The sequence below is a fragment of the Eurosta solidaginis genome, chromosome 1 (genome assembly GCF_040869045.1).
Source record: "Eurosta solidaginis isolate ZX-2024a chromosome 1, ASM4086904v1, whole genome shotgun sequence".
Taxonomy (NCBI): domain Eukaryota; kingdom Metazoa; phylum Arthropoda; class Insecta; order Diptera; family Tephritidae; genus Eurosta; species Eurosta solidaginis.
This window is the reverse complement of record NC_090319.1, coordinates 270,629,716-270,654,373: the sequence shown is the minus strand read 5'-3', so window position 1 is coordinate 270,654,373 and position 24,658 is coordinate 270,629,716. Positions and strand designations below refer to the sequence as shown.

At 40.5% G+C, this 24,658-nt stretch overlaps 1 protein-coding gene and 1 long non-coding RNA gene across 7 annotated transcripts in view; one reads left to right on the top strand and one right to left on the bottom strand.

The window, feature by feature from the left end:
• LOC137237292 (CLIP domain-containing serine protease HP8) overlaps positions 1–24,658 on the bottom strand; it is a 47,534-nt gene that overhangs the window by 19,633 nt on the left and 3,243 nt on the right. For 2 of the 6 annotated variants that reach the window (XM_067760751.1, XM_067760756.1), the window contains exon 1: positions 3,040–3,177. The exons of 1 other annotated variant lie outside the window; for it this stretch is intronic. In XM_067760751.1, the coding sequence (XP_067616852.1) occupies positions 3,040–3,103 (64 nt within the window). In that variant the 5' untranslated portion in view covers positions 3,104–3,177. Of the gene's footprint in view, positions 1–2,322; positions 2,711–2,824; positions 2,875–3,039; positions 3,178–4,950; positions 5,786–24,658 lie in introns of those variants that run through there. 3 more of the 6 variants (XM_067760753.1, XM_067760755.1, XM_067760752.1) reach the window with 3 other exon arrangements.
• LOC137237299 (uncharacterized) lies at positions 13,913–14,851 on the top strand. Its single transcript, XR_010948897.1, has 3 exons — positions 13,913–14,181; positions 14,346–14,574; positions 14,629–14,851. It is a non-coding gene; the product is annotated as an uncharacterized lncRNA (long non-coding RNA).

Genomic DNA, 24,658 nt, shown 5'->3' with positions numbered 1-24,658 from the left:
ATAAGATTTAATGTGCGCTGTAAACAGAGACCTTGACATGGCTAAGTTCAGGTCAGGGCTTCTGGATAGGCGATTAAATTCTACAAGACCTCTTAGAAGAGGTGCGAAACTGGAGTAATTCGAACGCGGAATGTACTGTGCGGAAAGCTGTGTTAGGGACATTGAAAGTCAACTGCCCAAGTAGTTCTGAGCAGTCAATGGCACCAGAACAAAATATCTTATTTCAAGTGACAAGACATTGATAAGCATGCATCTGGCATTGTAGGGTGGCAGGAGATTAACAAAGTGTAGAGGTTGAAATCGTATGAACTTGCACTGAATTCTTTTAATTCTTAAAGAGTGTGAAGAGTATATCGGATTCCAGATGACTGAAACATACTCTATAATGTCAGATATGAAGATGTAACTTGTGTTTGGTGTTATAGAAAAATGTATGTTCGGCTCTTGAAGATCTCATATTATTTTCTTCGTACGCATGAATCATGATTCAATTACTAGAGGTTTGTTCTTCAATGACGGCAGAGCTTTGACACTCCCAAATTGAAAAATCTTGCTTTTACGAAGTAAGGAAAACGGGTAATAATTCAATCCCCTTTAGCAAAAATTGTAGTAGAAAAGTACTTTTAATAGTATAGTAGTAGTAAGTGATAAAAAATTTGTAAATGCCAACAGGTTTTAGAGGAAATAATTCATTTTCTATTAAATATTTCGTGAATTGATAAAGGGCTTTGTTGGTTTAGAATTTTATTCAAAAATACACTATATCAAAATTTGTTTCAAAAACTCCCTATATGAGCATAAGTTCAATGCATTTTGACATAAGAGGGAGTTAATGAAAAGCATTCTGAGGCGTTCTTCAATCTAATTCTAATATAGGGCGTTTTTGTGACAAATCATGAAATGGGAAGTTTTTGAAAAATATTTTGAGATAGGACGATATTGAAAAGGCAGTCGACATGGTCTGACAAAAAAAATAAAAGAAAATGGGTTATTGTCTTAGAACTTGACTTTGACAGAAGAGTTCAGCTTTTATGCGGTCCTGCTACATAGGGAGTATTCACCTTTTTATTCTGAAATTTGGGAAAGCTCTTTTACGTTAAGTATTCATGGAAGGCGGCCACCGTGGTGTGATGGTAGCGTGCTCCGCCTACCACACGTATGCCCTGGGTTCACACCCCGGGCAAAGCAACGTGAAAAGTTTTAGAAATAAGGTTTTTCAGCTAGAAGAAAATTTTTCTAAGCGGGGTCGCCCCTCGGCAGTGTCTGGCAAGCGCTCCGAGTGTATTTCTGCCATGAAAAGCTCTCAGTGAAAACTCATCTGCCTTGCAGATGCCGTTCGGAGTCGGCATAAAACATGTAGGTCCCGTCCGGCCAATTTGTAGGGAAAACCAAGAGGAGCACGACGCAAATTGGAAGAGAAGCTCGGCCTTAAATCTCTTCGGAGGTTATCGCGTCTTAAATTTATTTTTTATTTTTTATTCATGGAAGTGTTCCGGATAAACCGTTAATTTAGAATATTCGGAACACGTTCGTTTGATACTACCTCACGAGGTCCGAATATACATAATATTCCAAATATAAAACGATTCCCCAAATTCTTAAATGGAAACTAATGTTCCGAACATACGGAATGAATAAGTTAACATGCTCAATGAGTACATTTCGTTATGGCATCTCCATTATTTACTAATGTCATTTTTATTTGAATCGATTTACTAGTCAAGTTTTTGACGTTGGCCGATGAATTTTGAATTGGTTTAGGTTTCGAATGCCCATAGGTTTACGAAAGTGCACGATTCCTTGGTGTCCGTACTTTTCATAAAACCTATGTTCAGCCACACTAATAGATCATGGCATAGTTAATAAATTCATCATAAAATTAAAATAAATATTTTAAAGAATTATGCAGTTCAGTACTTATCGGGTATTTGTAAACTGATTGCTTCGTATTTCTACTGCTAATATTTTTCGAAAAATCGCAAAGAAACAACATAGTTAACGGATGTCAGTTCCATTTGGGAGCAAAAAATTTGTCAGTCGAACAAACCTCTTGTGATTGAATATGGGCATAAATAATGCTGAAAAAACCAAAAATGCTACATGCAACACAAAAGGTTAGTTCATTTTTTAAAGTTGTTTGGCATAATAGTCGCTCACTTTGGTTGAGAAATTTCAAATTTTGTTCATTGCGGAAACACGTCAATAATATCAGAAAGTGTGTTTATCATGGACTTAGTAAACGATGAAATTATCTGAAAATTGTTGGCAGGGCTATTCCACACAGGTTGAACTAATTTTTGTTTTTTGTTTTTAGATACTCACTTTTATGAAAAGAAAGTAAAATAATTAAACAAATCCAGCGTTGCATTTTATTTTCTGGTTATAATTTTTATATCTTGAAGCATCTTAAATTATTTTTTATCTGGTTTCTACACTTTTATTGTTGGTAAATAAAACATAAGCACATTACACTCGTCGCCCAGACAACAAATTCAAGCCGTCAGCTAATAAAAGCAGCTTTATTTAATTAATTAATTAATTTACTTTCGCTATGCTATTTTAGATTTGTTATAATAAAATATTGAACACCTCTTAAATCAAAAATGCACGAAACTTTTTGATTTCATATAATTTTTATTGTATTTTGTTGAAAAATGTAACTTCTTGAAAATTTAACAACTTGCGCTTAATTAATATCAACCAACAAGTTTCGCGCTCAACTGGAAATTGAAACATTTATCATAAAAAGTGATTTTTATTTGAGTGGTGTGAAGGTAGGAAATACGAAATAAGAAACAAATGGAAATAAGCGATTATTGTGTACCTATTACTACGAAACAGTAACACGTCTTAGCCGAATAAATTTAGTCATTCATACTTGCTCACGTTTTTACTAAAGAATAGTAGCCCCATTTTGATTAACCTTAACAGTTGGCTGGCGAAATCGGAACAACAAATCTGAGTATGTATTATGAGTTGATGTACATACATGCATATAGTGAAGATGAATTGGCGATGTGAGACACAGTGTGTTCATACTTGAAATTTTGGTAGTTAAACTATATGTATGTATTTGCTCCCATATCGTAACGCGAATCACCATCGTTCACTATTTCGCGATAACTGACGCCATTAACCGTCATTAACCGAGCATTAACCGCGAAAACAATGTCATATTAGAGACAAAACGGAGAATAACTTTTGCCTACAAGCGCTACCTTGGACTGAGTAGGTAGGTAATTGAAGAGTAAACTTCACACACGACGAATAAAAATAACGCTCTAAAAGTAGCTCATCATATCTGTCCTGATGTACGGTTCGCAATCATAGATGGCGTCGAGAGAAGATGAGATGACGCTTGAAGAGTTCTACAAAATAGTTCACCGGTAAGGCCAGTATCCAAGGAAGTATAGTTATGAGCATCATCCGCCGTGGTGAGGTGGTAGCGCGCTTCGCTTACCACGCGGAAGTTCCTGGGTTGAAGTCCCGGGCATGGCTACATCAAAGTTTAGAAAAAGAATTTTAATTCCCCGGCAGGGGTTTTGGGAACACTCCGTGTGTATTTCAACTATTAAAAGCTTTTCAAAGAAAATTCATTTGGAACGTTGCACGACGTAAATTAAAAGCGAAGCTCGGCCTAAACCTGCCGTAAAGTATTTTTTTTTATATCGATGTGCTGCGGGGCGTAGCGACGGGGGTGGGGAGGGGAGGGGGGGGTTCATTTGATTTTTTAGGTCGTTACAATTCAAATATTTGATGTTTTTATGTCTATGTTAATAAATTTCTTTGGAATTCTGCTACGTATTTACTTTGTTGGTGATATTATATTTTTAATATGCAAGCATATGTATGTACGAAGTGAACACTTATATTTTAATCATATTCTGTTTCATAATAATTCTGCAATTTATTAAATATACAAATGTACATGTCAATTTTTACTATAATTTCATAAAGAAGTGTCCTTGTAAATTTGCCTAACGACCATCTACATACATATCAGAGAACAGCAAAAATCGAACACATCAACGTTCGATTGCATTCAGCAACATGATCGTGTTCAATGATCCAACTTGCTTAAACGAACATAATCGACATTGACTTAAAATCAAGCAACTTATTGCATGCGTGAATATAATCAATCAGGCGTTTGCTCGTTTGCCTCAACCGCGATTACATTCATCGGAATGAAAAGGCAAATATGAAAACTCCATGCGTCTGAATATTTGCATGATTCTTCTGCCCTTACGTCGCGGCGACAAGCTACATATAAACATACATATAAACATTGATTACGGTTCTGTTTGTTTGCCGAACTAAACGATACTAATTCTCGTGCTTTGATTTTATTCTTCACATTTAACCCTACTTTTACTACGACTTATTATACCCAGGTGCAGGTGAGGCCAGTAGCCTGTTTTACCCGTTTTTTCTCATTTTTTCTGAGAAACAAGTTATTTTTTTTAATGACTGTCTTACGAACATTTTAAGTAGTTATAAACATATATTTGTAGCCTGCTTCTAAGAATTGCGTGCATTCTAAGTTATTTCTAAGAAGTCAATAATTTCTATTGTTGTTAGAATTTTTAGAATACAACCTTTTTCGCGCACTCTTAATTATTTAGAAGAAGACATTATATTGTACCCTTGCTAGAATTTGTTGACAAACAACATTTGATATAATCCAACTACCTGGCAGGTAAGAAATGCTTCCAGAAACTTAAGGGTTGCAGCTATATAAACGGCAGTTTTGCGAGTTTATACTCATTGTAAAGCGTTCTTTTGAAGTGTGAAGTTGATTTATATTTGTGAAAATAACAAGTCAGAAAAAATTTAAAATATTACAACATGGATAGCAGAAGGAACATGTAATATTTGTCTTCGAAACAATATATGAGGTAAATACAAAAACTCAAATATAATTTCAAAAATGGTATAAAAATTAATTACTTTTATATAGATTATCTGACGCTGAAAAAGAGCAGTACATACAAAACCTGTTTGACGAAATCTCAGATGATGAATTATTTTCCGACCCTGAAGGGATGAAAGCGAACAAGTAGCAGTAGCAGATGGCGTGGTTGAATCGGATGTAGAAGACCCTGATCACACAATTGACAATGCCCAGGTAGATGAGGCTGATTACGAAGAATCTGACAATGAATCCGATGCTGCAGATGATTCTGAGGAGATTAATTTGCGTGCAGCTGAATTCGTAGCACGTGATAGTACCATATGGAGCTCACAGCCACGACTTGCACGTCAAACTAGGCAACAAAATATTATGCGGCAGCGAAGTGGGGCCGCAAGATCAACTACTATTATGTCAATAGTCAATACATATAAATGTTTTATGACTCCGGAAATGGTGGATATTATAGTACGCTACACCAACAAAAAAGCAGAAGCTACATATGCGGAATTAAACGCAAAACATCCAGAGGCGGAACCAAAAACATGGAAGAAGGTTACTTTGAGCGAAATGTATGCGTTCATTGGAGTGCTTATTATGACTGGCGCTAACCGCAACAATGCCGAATGTGCGCCGGACTTGTGGTCGGTGGAAAATTGTCCATTATATCGTGCGTCAATGGGCATTAACCGCTTTCAGGCCATACTGCGGTTTATAAAGTTTGACGATGGCAGCACATGGGCACAACGTTTGGTAACTGACAAAGCTGCACCAATATCCGAGCTGTGGACCATGATGAACTACAACTTTGAGCAGTCATATAAGCCAAGTGAATATCTAACGGTAGACGAGCAGCTCTTTCCATATCGTGGCCGCACCCGCTTCACGCAATACATCCCATCGAAACCGGCAAAATATGGCATCAAAGTGTGGTGGGTATGTGATGCCAAAAGCGCATATCCACTGCATGGACAAATATATACTGGCCAAGCACCTACGGGACGAGAAACTAACCAGGGTGAACGCGTGGTCAAGGATTAAGTAAGCCGCTTTCATGGAACCGGTCGAAATATAACGATGGACAATTTTTTTACATCCCTAAATCTACTGGAAATCTTGTCATCCATGAATTTGACGGCAGTTGGAACTCTGCGGAAAAATAAGCCCTACATACCAAAGGAGATGTTGGCACACAAAGATCGTGCAGAGAGGTCAAGTTCATTCGGTTATCCAAAATATCCATTTACTCCTATGTGCCGAAAAAAAACAAGGCAGTTATATTACTATCATCAATGCATGACGATGATCACATTGGCGAAAGCGGCAAACCAGAAATGATCGAGTTTTATAACAAGACAAAAGGAGGAGTGGACGTGATGGACCAATTGCTTGGAGAATATACTTGCCAAAGGATGACAAAGCGTTGGCCGTTGTTCCTATTCTTCAATATGATTGATTTGACGGCATTGGCAGCGCACATCATATATTATGAGAATAATCCTAACATCATATGCACCAATGCGAAGCGTAAGAGATTTCTTCGCCAGCTCGCCAAGGAACTGTCTATGCCCATAATTGAAGAGCGGTCGGTGAATCAGCAAGAGATGCGGAACTTCAACACAAAAATTGCAGTCGCGAGTTTCATAAGTACGGTCTTGCAAGGAAGTGCTGACAATAGGCCATCAACGTCTGCAGCTGCTGGTGCAAAACCAAAGAAACAGCAGGTTGGAAGCTGTTTTCTCTGCTACATCCATGACGAACACAGAAGACGAACGCGTAACATGTGCAGAATATGTCAGCGCCCAATATGCATACAGCATTCTTCAAATATATTTACATGTAATATTTGTGAAAATAATGAAGACAATTGAATAATTTAAATTTGTTTGCATATTTAGTTATAAGAAATAATCAATAAAATAATATTTTATAAAGAAAATAATAAATAAAAAATTGTTTCCTTCAAAAAATGAGAAGAAACGAGAAAAAAAGCTACTGGGCACACCTGTACCCGGGTATAAGAAGTCGTAGGTGTCAACTTTGAAAGCTTATATCTCATCAGTGCATTGACCTAGCATGACAAATAAGACACCAATCGACGTAGATTTACTTCGTTTTCCTAAATCAAGTCAATATCTTTAGGGATTTAGGAGCTACATCACTCCAAAGTAGCTACTGGCCACACCTGTACTTGGGTATAAGTCCTAGGGTTAAATAATACTAAATTTACAGCATTTTTTCGAAGTACACATTTTTAAAAATTTTTAACTGCTCCCCCCAACCCTCAAGGCATTTTTCTGGCTACGCCCCTGATGTGCTATTTTACGCAGATATGAAGATAGTGCTGCGAATAAAGGCCCAAAACTTTACAGACTAGGTCCTGTTGTACGAATGCTTTCTAATCAACTTCGTAGCTTGGAAGCAGAGAAAGGGAGACCTCCACTGAGATTGGAGAAGCTGGCGGAGAGAAGACTTGACGTATCTTGGTTAATGCGCATTTCCAGATAGATAGGTTTGGTTCCCTCAACAGTGACGTGCTGCAAGTGCTTCGTTTCGTTCTCATTTACCGCAATGCCCACCTTTTTCCGCTTTATCTAATCCAGAAAAGGAAGAACTTACGGCGCGAATGTTAAGGCAACTGATATCAACATCGTCAGCATACATTAGCAATATACAGCATAAGATTAAAGATATTGAAAGGTTTAAGATATTATTTCGAATGGCTCAGAAAAGTGTAATCCTTACGTAGCTTGAGGGATTGCTCAAAATCATTTTGCGGAGCCCTATTAACTGTGCAGGGAATTTTAATTCGGGCATAGCCGCATACAAGCAACTTTTTTTCGTGCTGTCAAGATCTGGTGCATCTTGAAGATCTCGACGATAGTAGATTTACCAGGTCAGAAGTCGGGCTAGTTCATTGACTTTGAGCTTCAGTTATTTGCACAGTACGCTAGATGGAATTAGCGCGGTTTGCGAGATCGCCTTTTCTGTGGGGAGCACACTCAAACTTTAACTGGAGGCATTCGCTCATCCGACAATATTTTGCATAGGAACTAATGTACGCTTTTTACAGTTCTTCGCTGCTGTTTGAACAGCTCAGCAAGTAATCCTACATTACTCCGCGCCTCGTTATTCTTTAGCCGGGCTATCGCCGTTCTCTCTTCGTCATACTCAGATGCCGGAACTTGTTTTCCGTCATCGGTGATTAGAGCATCGGGTTCGTCTGCTTCCCCGATACCTAGCAATGAGGAGAAGTTCTTCCTCCACAACTTATGCTCACTATGTACGTCAGTTATTAGGTCGCCATTATCATTCCTGCATAAATCTGCTTCGGTGTTTAAGCCGTTCGTCATTAGCCGTATTTTTTGGTAAAATTTTAGGGAAAAATTCCTATCAGCCAGCATCTGAAACCCCTCATGAATTGTCCTTTTAAATTTTAAATAGGCGCCTCTTTTCCTTCTTCGCGTCGCGATAACGCTCCAATATATCACGCGTTGCCGCGCCCGTACACAGGGTGGTCCTATAGGCCGCATCTTTTTTTTCACACAGCTCGACATTCCTCATTGTACCAAAGGTGTTTACGGGCTCACTGGAAACCTATTGAGGCAGCGGTGGTAAATAATGGAAAGGAAATACGCTCCCACTGTTTGGTTACATCGTTAGGTCGAATATTGCTCGCAGTGAGAGAGCCGAGTGAGGTAATCATCAGCTCTCTGTTTCGTTCCAAACCACGACGAAGTCAGTCAGCCTCAACGCGTTGAAAGCTTAAAGTTAAGTATTATGGCTTGGGCAACCACGTTGTTGTTGTAACGATAAAGAAGGTTTTGGGTACTGTTATCGATGTTGACGGTCGTTTGTGGGCTATAGATCCATCGTATGTATTTTCAAATGTTCCATTGAAGGAGTCGTTATCCTTGTCGTACCGTGCCTGAGCTTCAAAAGAGATATTGGGGCCATAATTGAGCCGGAGGGTTGGTGCCAGGGTGCTGAAATGGCAGAACATACTAAACACGTGTATACGGAGGGTTAAAATTAATGGCAGGGGTCGGGTCTGCTGTTTACTCTTTCGATCCAAAAATAAGTAGATCCTACAAGTTGCCATATTACTGCAGCGTCTTTCATGCGGAAATTATAGCCGTGAATAAAGCAGCAGAAATTCTGAAGGAAACGTGCTTAAGCTGCAGTCGCTTCAATATATATATTGGTAGTTAAGGCAATAATCTCACACAGTACTTCATAAGGAAATGTTGTGGAATGCAAAGAAGCAGTGGGAAAACTTCGCTCAGGCCGGACCATGCATCTATACTGGGTTCCCGGTCAAAGGAGGGTGCAACATTCGCTGAATCGACGATAGACGTCCCAATCCGTTTAAGGGAAATAAAAAGAAGACAGGAGTTGCATATGATCCATCAAGCAGGAAAGGCGCGGACAAAAGCGCAGGACTGCAAAATTTCTAAGATCATGTGCAAAGCCTACGATATTAGACTAACAAAGTGGCTCATTTCTCTGAAAAGAGAATACTTAATGCTCACGATGGGCATACTTGCTGGACACTGCCTTCTGGCGTCACATGCTTATAAGTTAGGCCTCGTAAGTAACAGGTTGAGCACGTTCTGTGTTCGTGTCCTGCGCTCGTGTCCTGCGCTCGACAGGTCAAGGCTTCAGCTATAAGAGGCGGCAGAGTTGCCAGATCTCGAGGCAGCAATAAAGCTACGTCCTAGAGAACTTCTAGTATTTGCCAAGAGGACAAAGTTATTTTATAACATAAGTCCTGGCACCTGATTTCGGTTTATACGTTTGGTCGTCCAACAAATTCTGGCAACACTATGGACACATTCAGTCCATGTGAGGACTTTTTTGAATGGCCAGCTCAACCTAGCCTTGTCGTCCACATCGTCTATTGGTGCATCGTTGTATTAAACAATTTTGCCTTGTTGCGAGTCGTGGTGAGAAGCTCGTTCATAGCCGTGAATGAAAGTACTTGGCGGTGAAGTTTCTTTTCTACCACAAAACTAACGCCTCTGAGAAATTGATGGGCAATTGGCTTGTATCAGGAACGACCAGTGGAGTTGAATCCATGAAGTAAGTTAACTGTGCATTGGTTGACGGAGACTGCCTTCTGCCTTCGTGTAATCAGCGCTGTCCTGATGAGAGCCATCGCCGCATCGAGCGAAGCTTTCCCAAGGGTCAAAAGGAGTTCGACGTCACTTTTCTGTGGTGCAGGTTCATCTGTAAGACTTGCAGCATTGTAGCGTTGTTTGCCCTTCTCCAACAATCCACCATTGCTCATGAATTCTTAAACATAAGTATAAACTGAACACACCATTAAACAAACATACATAAATATGTATGTACAACTGAGCCTGAGTTTACAAAGCTTCTCATTCGCAACGAAGAAGAACTTTACAAAAACAAATCTACATGGCACACAAATTAATATAGAGACAAAGTGTCTCAATTGTGTTGTTAGTGTAGAAATGAGAAAAACTGAATTAAGCATGAAAACAAATACCAGCAGGATGGCCTAGTGGTTAAAAGCTACTGCAGTTTCACCATGTGATTCACTTTTCGAATCCCGGTGAAACCTTTGACAACATTACAAAATTGCCTGATGATGATTTCGTTGGCGGTTTTCGAAATGGTTCCATAGCAATATGCCAGTAAATGTTTCATTCTTTTCAGTTTCTCTTAGAAAACATAATAATTGAAATTCAATTATTATAAGCCGGTGTTAAGCTCATGAATTCTTAAATATAAGTAATCCACCATTGCGTCTACGACTTCCCTTAGTACCGTTACTAGCTTCTTTGATATTATGGTTGTTGTTCTTAAAACTTACCTTCGAAGGAACGGATAATTTCCCTATTTCTGCTTTGCAGCTTTCGTGGTACTTCATAGCTAGTGCTCAGCTTGCCTCATTGTTCTGTGACTAGGACATTTTCTCTTCCTTTCCGCCTCTTGTCGCCTTCCGCTGATCGCTGCACTTTCTTTCTGCCCGGGTCTTTTTTTCACTGTTGTTGTTGTAGCAGTGCTTCGCCCCATCCAATAGGTGCGACCGAACACAAATTGTCATCAATGGCCTATTTCCAGTTTCAACAGTGGTGGACCATAATGAGAGGGGTGTTAGAGGCGTTGGTTCCACATTACAATTAAGGAGATGGTTGATGTCATGTGGGGACACATTGCAAGCGGGGCAAAAATTTGGATGTCGGGGTTGATTCTGGATAGGTAAGAGTTTAACCTGTTACAGTATCCAGATCGAAGTTGAGCTAGAGTGGCTCGTGTTTCCCTGGGGAGTATGCGTTCCTCTTCCGCAAGTTTTGGGTACTGTTCTTTGAGTACTGGATTCACCGGGCAATTCCTGGCATAAAGCTCCGACGCCTGTGTGTGGAGTTCGCTGAGGACCTGCTTGTGCTTTTTGGCTTCATACGGCTGAGTTCTCAGGTGCCTCATTTCCTCACAATGCTTACGGAGATTACTCCTTAAGCCCCTGAGCGGTGTTGGCTCATCAATCAGATGTCTGTTGGGATGTCCAGGTTTCTGGGTATTCAAGAGGAACTATTTCGTTAGCATCTCATTTCTCTCCCTGATTGGGAGTATTCTGGCATCATTATGTAGATGGTGTTCTGGAGACATAAGAAGACAACCCGTGGCGGTTCTGAGGACAGTATTTTGGCAGGCCTGTAGCTTCTTCAAGTGAGTGGTCTTCAGGCTGGGCGACCATATCGGGGACGCGTAGCATGCAATCGGCTGGCCAATTGTTTTGTAAGTGGTAATGAGCGTTTCGTCATCTTTTCCCCAAGTACTGCCAGCAAGAGATTTGACGATTTTATTAGGGCTCTGGATTTTCGGTACAATTGCGGCTGCATGCTCACCAAAATATAGATCCTGATCAAACGTCACACCCAAGATTTTGGGGTGTAGGACAGACGGTAGCGTAGTGCCATCGACGTGGATGTTCAAAATGGTCGACATTTGGGCCGTTCATGTTGTAAATAAGGTCGCGGAGGATTTAGTCGGTGATAATGGCAGGTTTCGCGAGGCGAAAAAACTGGAGAGATCAGGGGGGTAGCCGTTTATTTTGGAGCAAAACTCATCGACCTATAGACCTGGGCCTGTGGCCATTATTGTGCAGTCATCGGCGTAATAAATTATAGTGAATCCTTCTGGTGGCGAAGGTAGCTTTGATATGTAGAAGTTAAACAAGAGTGGGGATAGGACACCACCCTGTGGCACCCGTTGTTTAATTCTTCTTGGTTTTGATGTTTCGTTTCTAAAGGCTCCATTACTGATACTTAGCATAGACTTGACTTGGCTTGCGAACTGTCACTTACAGTTCTGTTAATTTAACATTGCATGTTACTGATTACTCAAAACTTAACTTGACTTAGAAGTCTGTTGAATTTTGATTTTCTATGTAAGTTCTAAGTGACGTTTACATTTTGAGATGCCATTTGTTTGTTTCCATTTCATTTTGACATTTTGTCATACAAATTGACATTTATTTAAAAATAAATTTCAACGCTGATTATGATGCCAGGTTGTATGCGCCAAGTGGAGTATAATCGTGGCTAAGTGGCCAAGTTTACGCCAAGTCAAGTAAAGTCTATGCTAAGTATCAGTAATGGGGGCTTAAATTGCACCGATGCCTGCCGACCACCCAGATAATTTGCGGTCCACCTTTTAAGACATGTGGTCTTGCAGGTCCTGCAGTAACGTGCCATGGTTGATCGTATCAAAAGCTTTTGATAGGTCTAGCGCAACGAGTACTGTTCTGTAATGTACCTTAACGTTGGTACAAATTACTTTTGTTAAATAAAATAATCACCCCTATTCTGCATTTCGATTACGTTCCCGTTCTACGCTCCGCTCTAATCGAAGTTTGGTATTCTGCATTACGACGGAATCGTAAAGAGAAGAGGAAGAGCAAATAATTTTTCGAAATCAGATGTTGGTACGGAATGTGTGAACATTGGAACAAAATAAATTAAAGAAAATTTGTAAAAAATACTGAAAAACGTTTATATTTTATTATCCACGCAATTTTGTACAAAAAAAAGCAATAGAAAATATTGCCGCAGTGTTATCTTTTTTTGAGTGAACTACTTTCATAATTGTAAATGTGTTTTTGTCGTTGTTTTGGCCAATTCCCTGCCGTGGCCACCAAGTTTTGTTAAAACGGATTCCTGCACGAATATAGTTGACATTTTCTGAATTTTAAGGATGCTAATTTCATTGCACTGGCCTAAAATACTTTATAAAAGTTTATTTATTCTTTCCGCAAGGATTGTTTACGTTTTCGCTTCACCTTCCTCTACGCAGGCAGCTTGCTTTGGCATATAACTGGACCCAACGAACGGACACAACATATAGCTGTCTATTATAATGGAATCAATAGCCGCGGCATTATTTATAGAGTTGGAAAGCAACGCATACGAAAACTGCCAGGCGAGAATGGAAAGGCAAATATTGCGAAATTTGTGTAATCCATTTGAGATGAGTGACGAATTGTAAGAAATTGAACTTAAAAGTGGTAAAGTTTAATGACTTATTTTCTTATTTAGGTTCAAAAAAACTTTCGACTTAACAAGGATGCTTTCAAGTATGTGTTAGATACTTTTGCGGGGCAAATACGTCCAATGACTTCGACATCAACATGTTGTTTTTGACCTGGAAACGTATAAAAAACAATCATAATCAAACCTTTTACCTTTCTCAACAAGTTTTACTTATATTTTTGCTAAAATTCTGTTATAAATTAATAAAAAAATAAAAAGAAAATATTTTTCCGCCAACCAATTTTCAACGTAGAAAAACGGAACTACGATCGAAATGCAGAATACACAAAATCGAACGATTCGAAGTTGGATCGAAAGAGATTGGAACACAGAATACCAAAATCGCCAAATCGAAAAAATTCCAATCCAAGTCGAAATGCAGAATAGGGCTGAGAACGATTGAGAAGGCACGTGTTTTATTCACTCATATTCTGCATTTCGATTACGTTCCCGTTCTACGCTCCGCTTCAATCGAAGTTTGGTATTCTGCATTACGACGGAATCGTAAAGAGAAGAGGAAGAGCAAATGATTTTTCGAAATCAGCTGTTGGTACGGAATGTGTGAACATTGGAAGAAAATTAATTAAAGAATATTTGTAAAAAACACTGAAAAACGTTTATATTTTATTATCCACGCCATTTTGTACAAAAAAAGCAATAGAATATATTGCCGCAGTGTTATATTTTTTTGAGTGAAGTGCTTTCATAATTGTAAGTGTGTTTTGTCGTTCTTTTGGCCAATTCCCTGCCGTGGCCACCAAGTTTTGTTAAAACGGATTCCTGCACGAATATAGTTGACATTTTCTGAATTTTAAGGATGCTAGTTTCATTGCACTGGCCTAAAATACTTTATAAAGGTTTATTTATTCTTTCAGCAAGGATTGTTTACGTTTTCGCTTCACCTTCCTCTACGCCGGCAGCTTGCTTTGGCATATAACTGGACCCAACGAACAGACACAAATTATAGCTGTCTATTATAATGAAATCAATAGCCGCGGTATTATTTATGGAGTTGGAAAGCAACGCATACGAAAATTGCCAGGCGAGAATGGAAAGGCAAATATTGCGAGATTTGTGTAATACATTTGAGATGAGTGACGAATTGTAAGAAATTGAACTTAAAATTGGTAAAGTTTAATGACTTATTTTCTTATTTAGGTTCAAAAAAAACGTTCGACTTAACAAGGATGCTTTAAAGTATGTGTTAGATACTTTTGCGGGGCAAATACGTCCAAGGACTTCGACATCGACATGTTGTTTTTGACCTGGAAACATATAAAAAATAATCATCATCAAGCCTTCTACGTTTCTTAACAAGTTTTACTTACATTTTTGTTAAAATTCTGTTATAAATTAATAAAAAAATAAAAAGAAAATATTATTCCACCAACAAATTTGCAACTTAGAAAAACGGAACTACGATCGAAATGCAGAATACAAAAAATCGAACGATTCGAAGTTGGATCGAAAGAGATTGGAACACAGAATACCAAAATTGCAAAATCGAAAAAATTCCAATCCAAGTCGAAATGCAGAATAGGGCTGATTATAGTTCTTGTCTAGAACAATCTTTAATAATATGTATATTCAAGTGTATACAATAATAAAGTGGTTGTGCAGTAATATGTATATATAGGAATGTGTATTGTGAATCGATTGTATGTGTGTTTCTGAACCGATGATAGGTGCGTTCCTGACATCCCTCCTTTTCAGCGGTACCTTGCGGGTGTCTTAATTACACGTCCAGAGCGAGTGCGCGGTGGATGATTGAGGCTAGCTGCATCCTGTGGTGTAGCGGGCGTGGAAGGTTCAGCTTCACGAGGCACGTCATCTGGCGAACACTGTTGTGGTTTCTGTAGGTGGCTGTGTTGAACTCGAAGAACTTTGGTTTTTTGGTTCAACAGTAGGACGATCTGTGGACGAGTTAGGATCAACGTCGAGGGATGAAGTGGCTGGCTTAAGATGCCATGTGTTTCTTCTGTATATGGCGCCATCCTCGGTTTGTACTCTGTACGAGCGGTGTCCTTCTGGTCTCACTATATAAGCTGGAACCCAGTTATTATGGCTTTGCCTAAGCAGTACTTTCTCTTGCGTTGTGTATTCTCTACTCTGTTTTTTATTTCTATCTGCTGTTTCTTTCTAACCTTCCTTGAGTTTTGTTAGTTTTTTGCTTAATTTTTTATTATTTTTGGATTGAGTAGCTTTTCATTGGTAGGTAATGGCGTTCTGGTTCTTCTGTTCATTAACCGTTGAACTGGAGACCCTAGGTCCATGCGTGGAGTATTCCGATGATGTAGCAGCGCTAGATGTATGTCCGTGTTTTCTTCGAGGCACTTTTTCATCCGGGTTTTTGCCTCTTGTACATAGCGTTCGGCTAGACCATTTGAACGTGGAAAATTAGGGCTCGAAATTCTATGTTCAAAGTTCCATTCTTTCTGAAAAGCCCTGTAATCGCTGCAATCAAATTGTGTACCACCATCTGATAATAGTACTTCCGGGATGCCGAAGGTAGCAAACCATGTCTTAAGTTCTTTAATGACGTTGAAGCTGGTGATATTGTTTAGTTGTTTAAAGTCAAAGTATCCTGAGTAGCTGTCTGCAATGAGCATATAATCCTTTCCTCTTAAGTGGAATATGCCCGAAGCGACAATACTCCATGGCCGTTTCGGTGCTGCTTGTAAATTTATTTGTTCGATCTGATTATCTTTTTGTATTTTGCTGCATGCACTGCAAGTTTTTATGTACTCAGTTAAATCTTTGGTCATTGTTGGCCAGAATACATTGTCACGGGCCAGTTTTAGCGTCCCTTGTAGTCCTTCATGACTAAGATAGCAATGTTTCATTACTAGTGGCACCATTGAGTTTGGAACCAATACTCTGTGATCTTTAAAAATTATGTCCTCGTAAACGCTGAGACCCTCTCTGTAGTACCAATATTTTTTTAGGTTTACCGGCACTTTATTGATTGTCTCTGGCCATCCTTTTAATATGATTGACTTTAAATCATTAATTTCTTTACTTTTTGAGGTCTCTGCTTTAAGTTCGTCTTTTCGCGTTTTCGTGAATGGTACAATAGCACATATTTGTAAATTTTCTGTATTTAAATCTTCACTATCTAAGTTTTCGCAGTCTCTACTCAGTAAATCTGCTACATACAATTCCGTACCTTTTTTATAAGTGACTTTTGGATTATAAGGCAGGATTTGATACATGATTCTTTGCAATCTCGGTGGTGCATCTGTAATTGGCTTTTTAATATTGTCTCAAGAGGCGTATGGTCAGATTCAATCGTTAAATCTTTGCAACCCCAAATGTACATGTGAAATTTTTTACATGCAACTAGAATGGCGTTTGCTTCTTTTTCTAATTGGCTATAGCCCTGTTCAGTTTTTGTGAACGATTTCACACAATAAGCAATCGGCTTCTGTTTTTGTATTAGTACTCCGCCACATGCATAACTACTGGCATCTACTGACAGCAAAATTGGCGCTTTAGTGTCATAATACCCTAGTACTGGTGGATTCTTCAGATATTGAATGCTTCATTGTGTTGCGTATCCCACACCCACTCAACATCTTTTCGCAATAATTGTCTTAGTGGTTGGGTGATATCTGCCAAATTTTTTATAAATTTCGACACGTATGTTACCATACCCAAGAATCTTTGCAACTCTTTCACGTTTTCCGGTTGCTTAATTTTCGTTATAATTTCTATTTTTTCGAGATCAGGTTTTACCCCTTCAGCGGAGACTATATGTCCCAGAAACTTTACTTCTTGTGTATTAAAAACGCAATTTTCTTTATTAAGCTTAAGGCCTGCTTTTCTGAATTTGCCTCTGAAGTACCTCTTGAGTGATCCTCTCTAGTTCTAGTTTGCTGGTGGCATGCAAAAGAACATCATCCATAGACACCTCCGCGTTCTTTACGTCCGCTATCAACGAACTCATTACTTGTTGGAAAACTTCCGGAGCCGATGCTAAGCCAAATGGCATTCTTAGGCAAGAGTATCTTCCGAATGGGGTACTGAATGTCAGATATTCTGAAGTACGGGGTGTTACTTGCAGTTGCCAAAAGCCTTTTTTACAATCGAGTAACGTGAACCACTTAGAGCCGTGGATGCGGGCTGTAATTTCTTCTAACGTAGTAAGTGGATAATAACGTCTTTGAAGATTTTTATTTATCTCCGATGCATCTGAACAGAGTCTAATTTTATTAATTTTTTTACTACGACCATGGGTGACACAGCCGGTGTCGGCTTGGTTATGGGTTTAATTATTTTTTGCGCTACCATACTATCAAGCTCATCTTTAACCTGCTGTCTAATAGTATGCGGGATTTTTCGCGCAGGGCATATGCTTAGTTTCGGCTTTTCTATTAAGTCTATGTCGTATTTGTATTGCTTAAGGCAACCAATTCCTTCAACCAAGTTTTCATCAACAGTTAAGGTTTCAATACGCTTCACTAATTTCAATTTCTCCCATGTTGACTTACCAAGCACTGCTGTAACATCCGCTTTGACAACTAAGTATTTTATGGGTACCTCTTGTTTTTTAATAAGCGTGTCTATGACCACTTCACCCAGTACGGGGATTTTATGGTTTGAAAACGATGTTAATTGCTTTGTTGGCGATGGACTGATGTGAACGTCTATTTTCTTTCTTATTTCGTAGTTTAACACGTTGCACTGGCTACCTGTGTCAAGCTTAACTTTACCATTACGTTTTTAGCCAGCGTAGCTTTTTCATACCAGTCTTCGACGTCCACCCTTGTCTAAATCCGCACCTACCGTAGACACTAAAAAACTGTAATCGTTGCTTTCTCGGTCTTGCACCAGTTCGTTGACCGTTTTGCTTTTGCAACATTTGGTAAGGTGGCCTTTTCTTTTGCATTTTTGGCAAACCTTTTTGAAGGCCGGACAGTTACGGCGACCGTGCGTGGTATCACACCTATTGCAGTGAAAGGGTTCATCTTTTTTGTTAGTTTCTTTGATGTCTCTTTTAGTTTGCTTTTTGTTCCACGTAACTGCGTCAACTGTGGCCGCTTGCTTCATTGTTGTTACCTGCATCTTAACTTGCTCTGCAGAGTGACATATATCTATTGCTTTTTCCAGGGTTAATTTGCTTTCCGCTAGTAGTTTTTCTCTTGTTGTATCATTTGTTATACCTACTACTATTCTGTCGCGAATTAAAGTGTCTTCTAACGTCCCGTAGCCACAATTTTTAATTTTGCTTCTTTGATCTGTAACGAATTCATCAAATGTTTGACACTCCTTTTGTATGATGGTGTTGAATACATATCTTTCGTACGTTTCGTTGATTTGGGGTGTAAAATATTCTGTAAATCGGCTCTTGATTGTGCTGACGCTTTTTTTTTATCACTTTCTGTTAAATTAAAAGTATTGTAAATTACTGCTGCGTCATTTCCTACCGACGACATGAATATTGCGACTTGCACTTCTGGTTTCTTAGTATCCAGTTCTGTCGCGATCGCGTACCACTCGAATTGTTGAAGCCACAATTTCCACTCGTTTGCCACATTTTGGTAATTGTTGATGACAAAACTTTTTGGTGGTCTAATATTGTGGTCCGGTTTTTCGCTATTAGTTGCTGATTCTGGCATTTTTTCGCTTTAATTCGGGTTTCGGCACCATGTAATGTACCTTAACGTTGGTACAAATTACTTTTGTTAAATAAAATAGAACGATTGAGAAGACACGTGTTTTATTATAGTTCGTGTCTAGAACAATCTTTAATAATATGTATATTCAAGTGTGTACAATAATAAAGTGGTTGTGCAGTAATATGTATATATAGGAATGTGTATTGTGAATCGATTGTATGTGTGTTCCTGAACCGATGATAGGTGTGTTCCTGACATGTTCTATGGTGGGGGTTTTGATTTAAACCGCAATTTATCTGGGTGCTAATGGCATTTAGCGCGGTGGTGGTCCTATGGAGTTTTCTAAAGCCATGCTGATGACAGGCTAGCTGCAAATTTGCTTTCAAGTAACGGAGCAAAATGGCTTCAAGCGTCTTGGCTACTGGCGATAGGAGAGATATCGGGCGATATGACTCTCCTACGTTAGCTGGTTTCCCAGGCTTTAATAGCGGGGCCACCTTGGCCATTTTCCATTTTTCGTGAATGACAAAGGTGGAAAGGGACAGGTTGAAGACATGTGCTAAATACTTGAAACCCTCATTTCCTAGACTTTTAGGCATCGACATGGGTATGCCGTATGAGCGCACTGCTTTAGATGGTTTAGCTTGACCGATGGCATTCTCAACCTCTTTGGAGGTGATGGTAATTGGGAACGCGCTGAGTTTATGTTTATGTGCGTGTCTATTGGCCCTCCATCTAACTTTGTCGACCGTAGAATGCATTATATATTATCGGTAGAAATCGCTCGCGCATTTTTTCGCATCCGACAGCACTTTATAGCCAAAGGCGATGGAAATTTTGTCGTTGTGCTAGGACGGATACGATAGGGACTTTACATTGGACCAAAGCTTACCCACACCGGCAGAGAGGTTACAACCGCTTAGGTGCTCCTCCCACTTCGCCCGCTTGCGTTCATCCACAAGCAGTCTGATGCGTTGGTTTATATCCCTTATTTGGGGTCGCCGGGATCGAGCTGTCTTATAAGGTCACGTTCTCTCGCTAAATTTGCGGCCTCCGCCGGAAAGTGGGGCCGAATTTCGCGAATTCTACCGGCGGGAATGAAGCAAGACGAAGTGGATTCAATGACGTTGCGGAAAGCACGCTCCCCTTGGCGAGCATAGTCGGGATAGGGAGGGCAGCAAAGCGGTTGCCTGTAAAGGATTTGTATTCGTCCTACTTTCCTTTTTTGAAGTTTATGAAAGTGCGTTTTTCTGTGACGATGAAGTCGGCGGTACGCTCGAGCGAAATAAGTGGCAGGTGGTCAGAGGCCAATGTTACCATCGGCTGCCAGTTGACGCAGTTTACGAGTCATACGCTCACGATTGAGATATCCGGCGAACTGTGACAGCTTCCTACCATACGTGTGGGGGCGTCTCCGTTTATTGTGCAGATCGTCGTTTCTTCTATTTGATCTGCCAACATCTCACCCCTACTGTCCGCCCGCAAGTTTGAATGCCATAGATTGTGATGGGCATTAAAGTCGCCTAAGATAATGCGATTGTTGCCACAGAGTGGTGTATGATAAACGCGAGGCCGCCTCCATTTCCGCTCATGCGAGCAGCTGCGCTGCTGGAAGGTAGTGGGGGCGCTAAGGCGTAGACTACGGGACGCCCTTGGACGTGAACAGCAAGGAGCCACAAAAGATTTATAAAATTTACGTGGACGTCGGGTTTTGGGATCAAGCCCAGAACAACCTGTCCGATGCAACAGGTGGCAGGAGGGATGTAGATGTTGATGATTTCTAGGTTTGCATCGCCTGACCGGACAGATAGGCCTTGACGTTCTAAGACATTATCACTGCTGTCGATGCCAGGATCAAATATATGATATTGCACAGAGTGGTGTATGATAAACGCGAGGCCGCCTTCATTTCCGCTCATGCGATCTTTTCTGTGGACATTATCCCAGAACAGGTTTGCAGTGCAGATCTTGCTGTGAGTTTAGTCTCTTGAATCGCAGCAATGCGGATGTGGTGCCGCTTCATGAAATCGACTATCTCCGTGATCTTCCCAGTTAGTCCATTACAGTTTAACTGCAGAATTCTGAAGTGCATAGGGGGAGACGTCGCCACTCTGGGAGTAAGTGCCGGGTGACTACGCCTGGGTTGAGGAAGGCCAGGACGCAACTGCTGTTGTGGCCCTGGGACTGGGCGTCCTTGGGCAAGCATTGGGGTACCCGGTAGATTGGGGTTTGTGACCTGGCAACATGGCGCAATGAAACCCGTCGGGGAGTTGCCGTCGCGGAGACCAGAACATCTAGGAAAGTGGCACCGCCCAAGGCAGGAGCTGCATTGGGCGGATGTCGCAAACATATATATTCTGTGCTGGCAAACGATGCAAACGGGGTTAGGGACTAAGAGTCTGTTTCCCTGACCTACACGATTGCTGCCGGAAAAGAGGGGGGGAGAAGACGGGGGCAGGGGCTGATGCGCAGCATTGCTACCGACTCTACTACGAAGATAGTAGTTATGAGTGGTAGCAGCTGTTTAAGTTGTTGGCGCCGCGGGGCTGCGCTGCTGGAAGGTAGTGGGGGGCGCTAAGGCGTAGACTACGGGACGCCCTTGGACGTGAACAGCAAGGAGCCACAAACGATTTATAAAAGTTACGTGGACGTCGGGTTTTGGGATCAAGCCCAGAACAACCTGTCCGATGCAACCATCCCTTACACGAGACACACTGAAAAGAGTATGATCGTCCTAAAAAGATTCTTTTCCGGCAGATGCAGCAAAACCATTTCTCAGGACCGGGGACAGGAGACGGACCCGGATTGGATTCGATACCTTCCCGGAGCAAGAGAATATTGAGCAGTCCCGCTGCAAGGAGATGCTGGGAGGATGACAATTTGTGGAAGGGACGCAACAAATTAAATGGGGTTGCGGCCGATGTCGGGATCAAATATATGATATTGCACAGAGTAGTGTATGATAAACGCGGGGCCGCCTTCATTTCCGCTCTCGCGATCTTTTCTGTGGACATTATACCCAGAACAGGTCTGCAAAGCAGATCTCGCTGTGAGTTTAGTCTCTTGAATCGCAGCAATGCGGATGTTGTGACGCTTCATGAAATCGACTATCTCCGTGATCTTCCCAGTCAATCCATTACAGTTTAACTGCAGAATTCTGAAGTGCAACGGGGGAGACTTCGTCACTCTGGGAGTAAGTGACTGGTGACTACGCCTGGGTTGTGAAAGGCTAGGACGCAACTGCTGTTGTGGCGTAGACTACGGGACGCCCTCGCGCGTGAACAGCAAGTAGCCACAAAAGATTTATAGAAGTTACGTGGACGTCTGGTTTTGAGATCTAGCCCAGAACAACCTGTCCGATGCAAACATCCCTTACACGAGACACACTGGCAAAAGTATGACCGTCCAAAAAAGATTCTTTTCCGACTGCCTTGGGAAGCGAGTCTTTTCCGCAAAACCGGTTGCTGAATCGAGGACTGCTCGAAGTAAATTTCCTGTTAGTGAACCGCCATCTATATGCTTCCATTGTCTCAAAGAACCATGCAAGACAGTTCTCAATGCAGTCCGGCATTGCTAAAAGGTTTTTTTTATGTGTCTCGTTCCTTCATCAGCTCCATCTTTTTGTCGGATCTCTCAGACCACCCCCTCATCGAGCTCACAGCAGCCTAATAAGTCCACCGCTACTTCCCGAGGTAGCCAGGTATCGTTTAAATGCAGCCTAAAATATCCCATGGCTGCAAATCATAGCAATTGACAAGATTCGCATTAAGCACATGATTAAGAGAGTCGGCAGTTCTAGGTCGCCGCCATCCCTCCGCCCTTCTATAAAGCTGAACGGCGTTGTTGCTGTTGTTGTCGCCCTGCTTAGTCAGTACACACAATCAAGGAAGTGGAACGTGAAGAGTTAGATGGGATTATACTGAAATAACAGCCCTTGATCTGGCAACAATCGAGTCCTTCTGGTACATACACCAGACTGTCGTGGCATTGGGCGGCATAGACGCAGGGCCTTAAACACTTCAGTCACATAGTTCTTTACAAAAGATTTCTGCGATTTAGCCTTCTTCCTGCATCGATCCTCTACTTGAGGCTCTTCAGTACTTCGACGCTGGACGTGCGGTCGTTGGTTTATCAACGGCTGGAAGGATTTGGGAAGTGTTTTTAAGGAGATAGTCCGTGGCCGGATTTAAATCCGGACACCAGGGTAGCGATAAAGACACTCCCCGAAGGTTTTGGGGGCACAACACAACCAACCGCCAACAACAACATATACAAACATTCAAGTTTTCGAATTTGAGTGGCCTTGAACAAATTAATTGGATGTAATTGAAAAATGTCCTTAGTAAACCAGCAAAAAACAAATCATACTATTTACTTACATAATTGGCGTTTAACCGTTAGGAGGGTGGAACCGTGTGTAGCAAGCTTCTGACCGCTATTTACCATTAAATCGCCAGAGCGATTCTTTTGCATGTGGCTCAAGCAGCTCACTACTGCCGGGCGCGTGTGGCCAAGTCTCCTCTGGGTTGCCACTGAACATCCCTTTAGGAGTGAGCTAATTTGAGAAGGCGGCAGCCTGACTAGGCAACTCTTACATAATCGGTTTAAGGACCAGCTGGCGGATATCACCGGCGTCTATCCGCCACAAAGTGCAAGCGGGCGTTTGTCTTAATTCAAGCGGCTCTCTATATAGACGTGCAAATAATACTTTCATGAACTTGGAACCCGCCACATAAACCCACACCCAAATGAAAATATAATTAAGGCCTAGGATAACAAATCATACTACTAAGTGAACTCAAAATAAAAGCAGAGCCCGTATCGTGTTATTCGATCCGTGATCGAATTCAATTTTTCAAATCGCTATAGCGCTGAAATGGTGATTGGGATTAAGGTAATACGGAAAATAGTGGCTACAAGTACTTAATAGATTGATAATGTATCATCATTTTTACAAAAAAGGTTGACAGATTCATATTTATCGTTTGAGTGAAATTGGTTTTCGATACGTGATCGTAAAACACGACACATGCCAGTGTTTTTTTTTTTTTTTGTTCCATTATAAAAAATTTAAATACTTTTATTGATTTTCAAAAAATATAATTTACAGCGAGTCAATGTAAGTTTTTAATGGCTATCAACATTATGCGTTATTTGTTTATATTTTGAGAGAACTCAGCGCACTGTGCATAAGAGGCTCGCAATAGCAATTATTTTTACAATTGGTAATTTCGCTCGCTATATGTGTAGTATATAAGTAAATAAATCCAATATAAGATTACATTAGTTCTTAGTGCGATTGAGATTTAAAGCAAACGGCTCACATTGGCGTATGCATTGTCTAGAAGTAGCAAAGAGGTCAATACATAGAAGCAAATAAATCAGTGAAGATTTTGTTTCACTCAAAGTAACTAAATACTATCCAATAGACGATTAATTTTGAATTTATTAGCTGCACTAACGAGTAATGAAATATACTTGAATTAAGAGCTAAGATCTATAAACAAAGATGGAATTATTATGTTTTCAACAAATGCAAGTGGAATGTTTTGGTTTACAAGTACAAATAA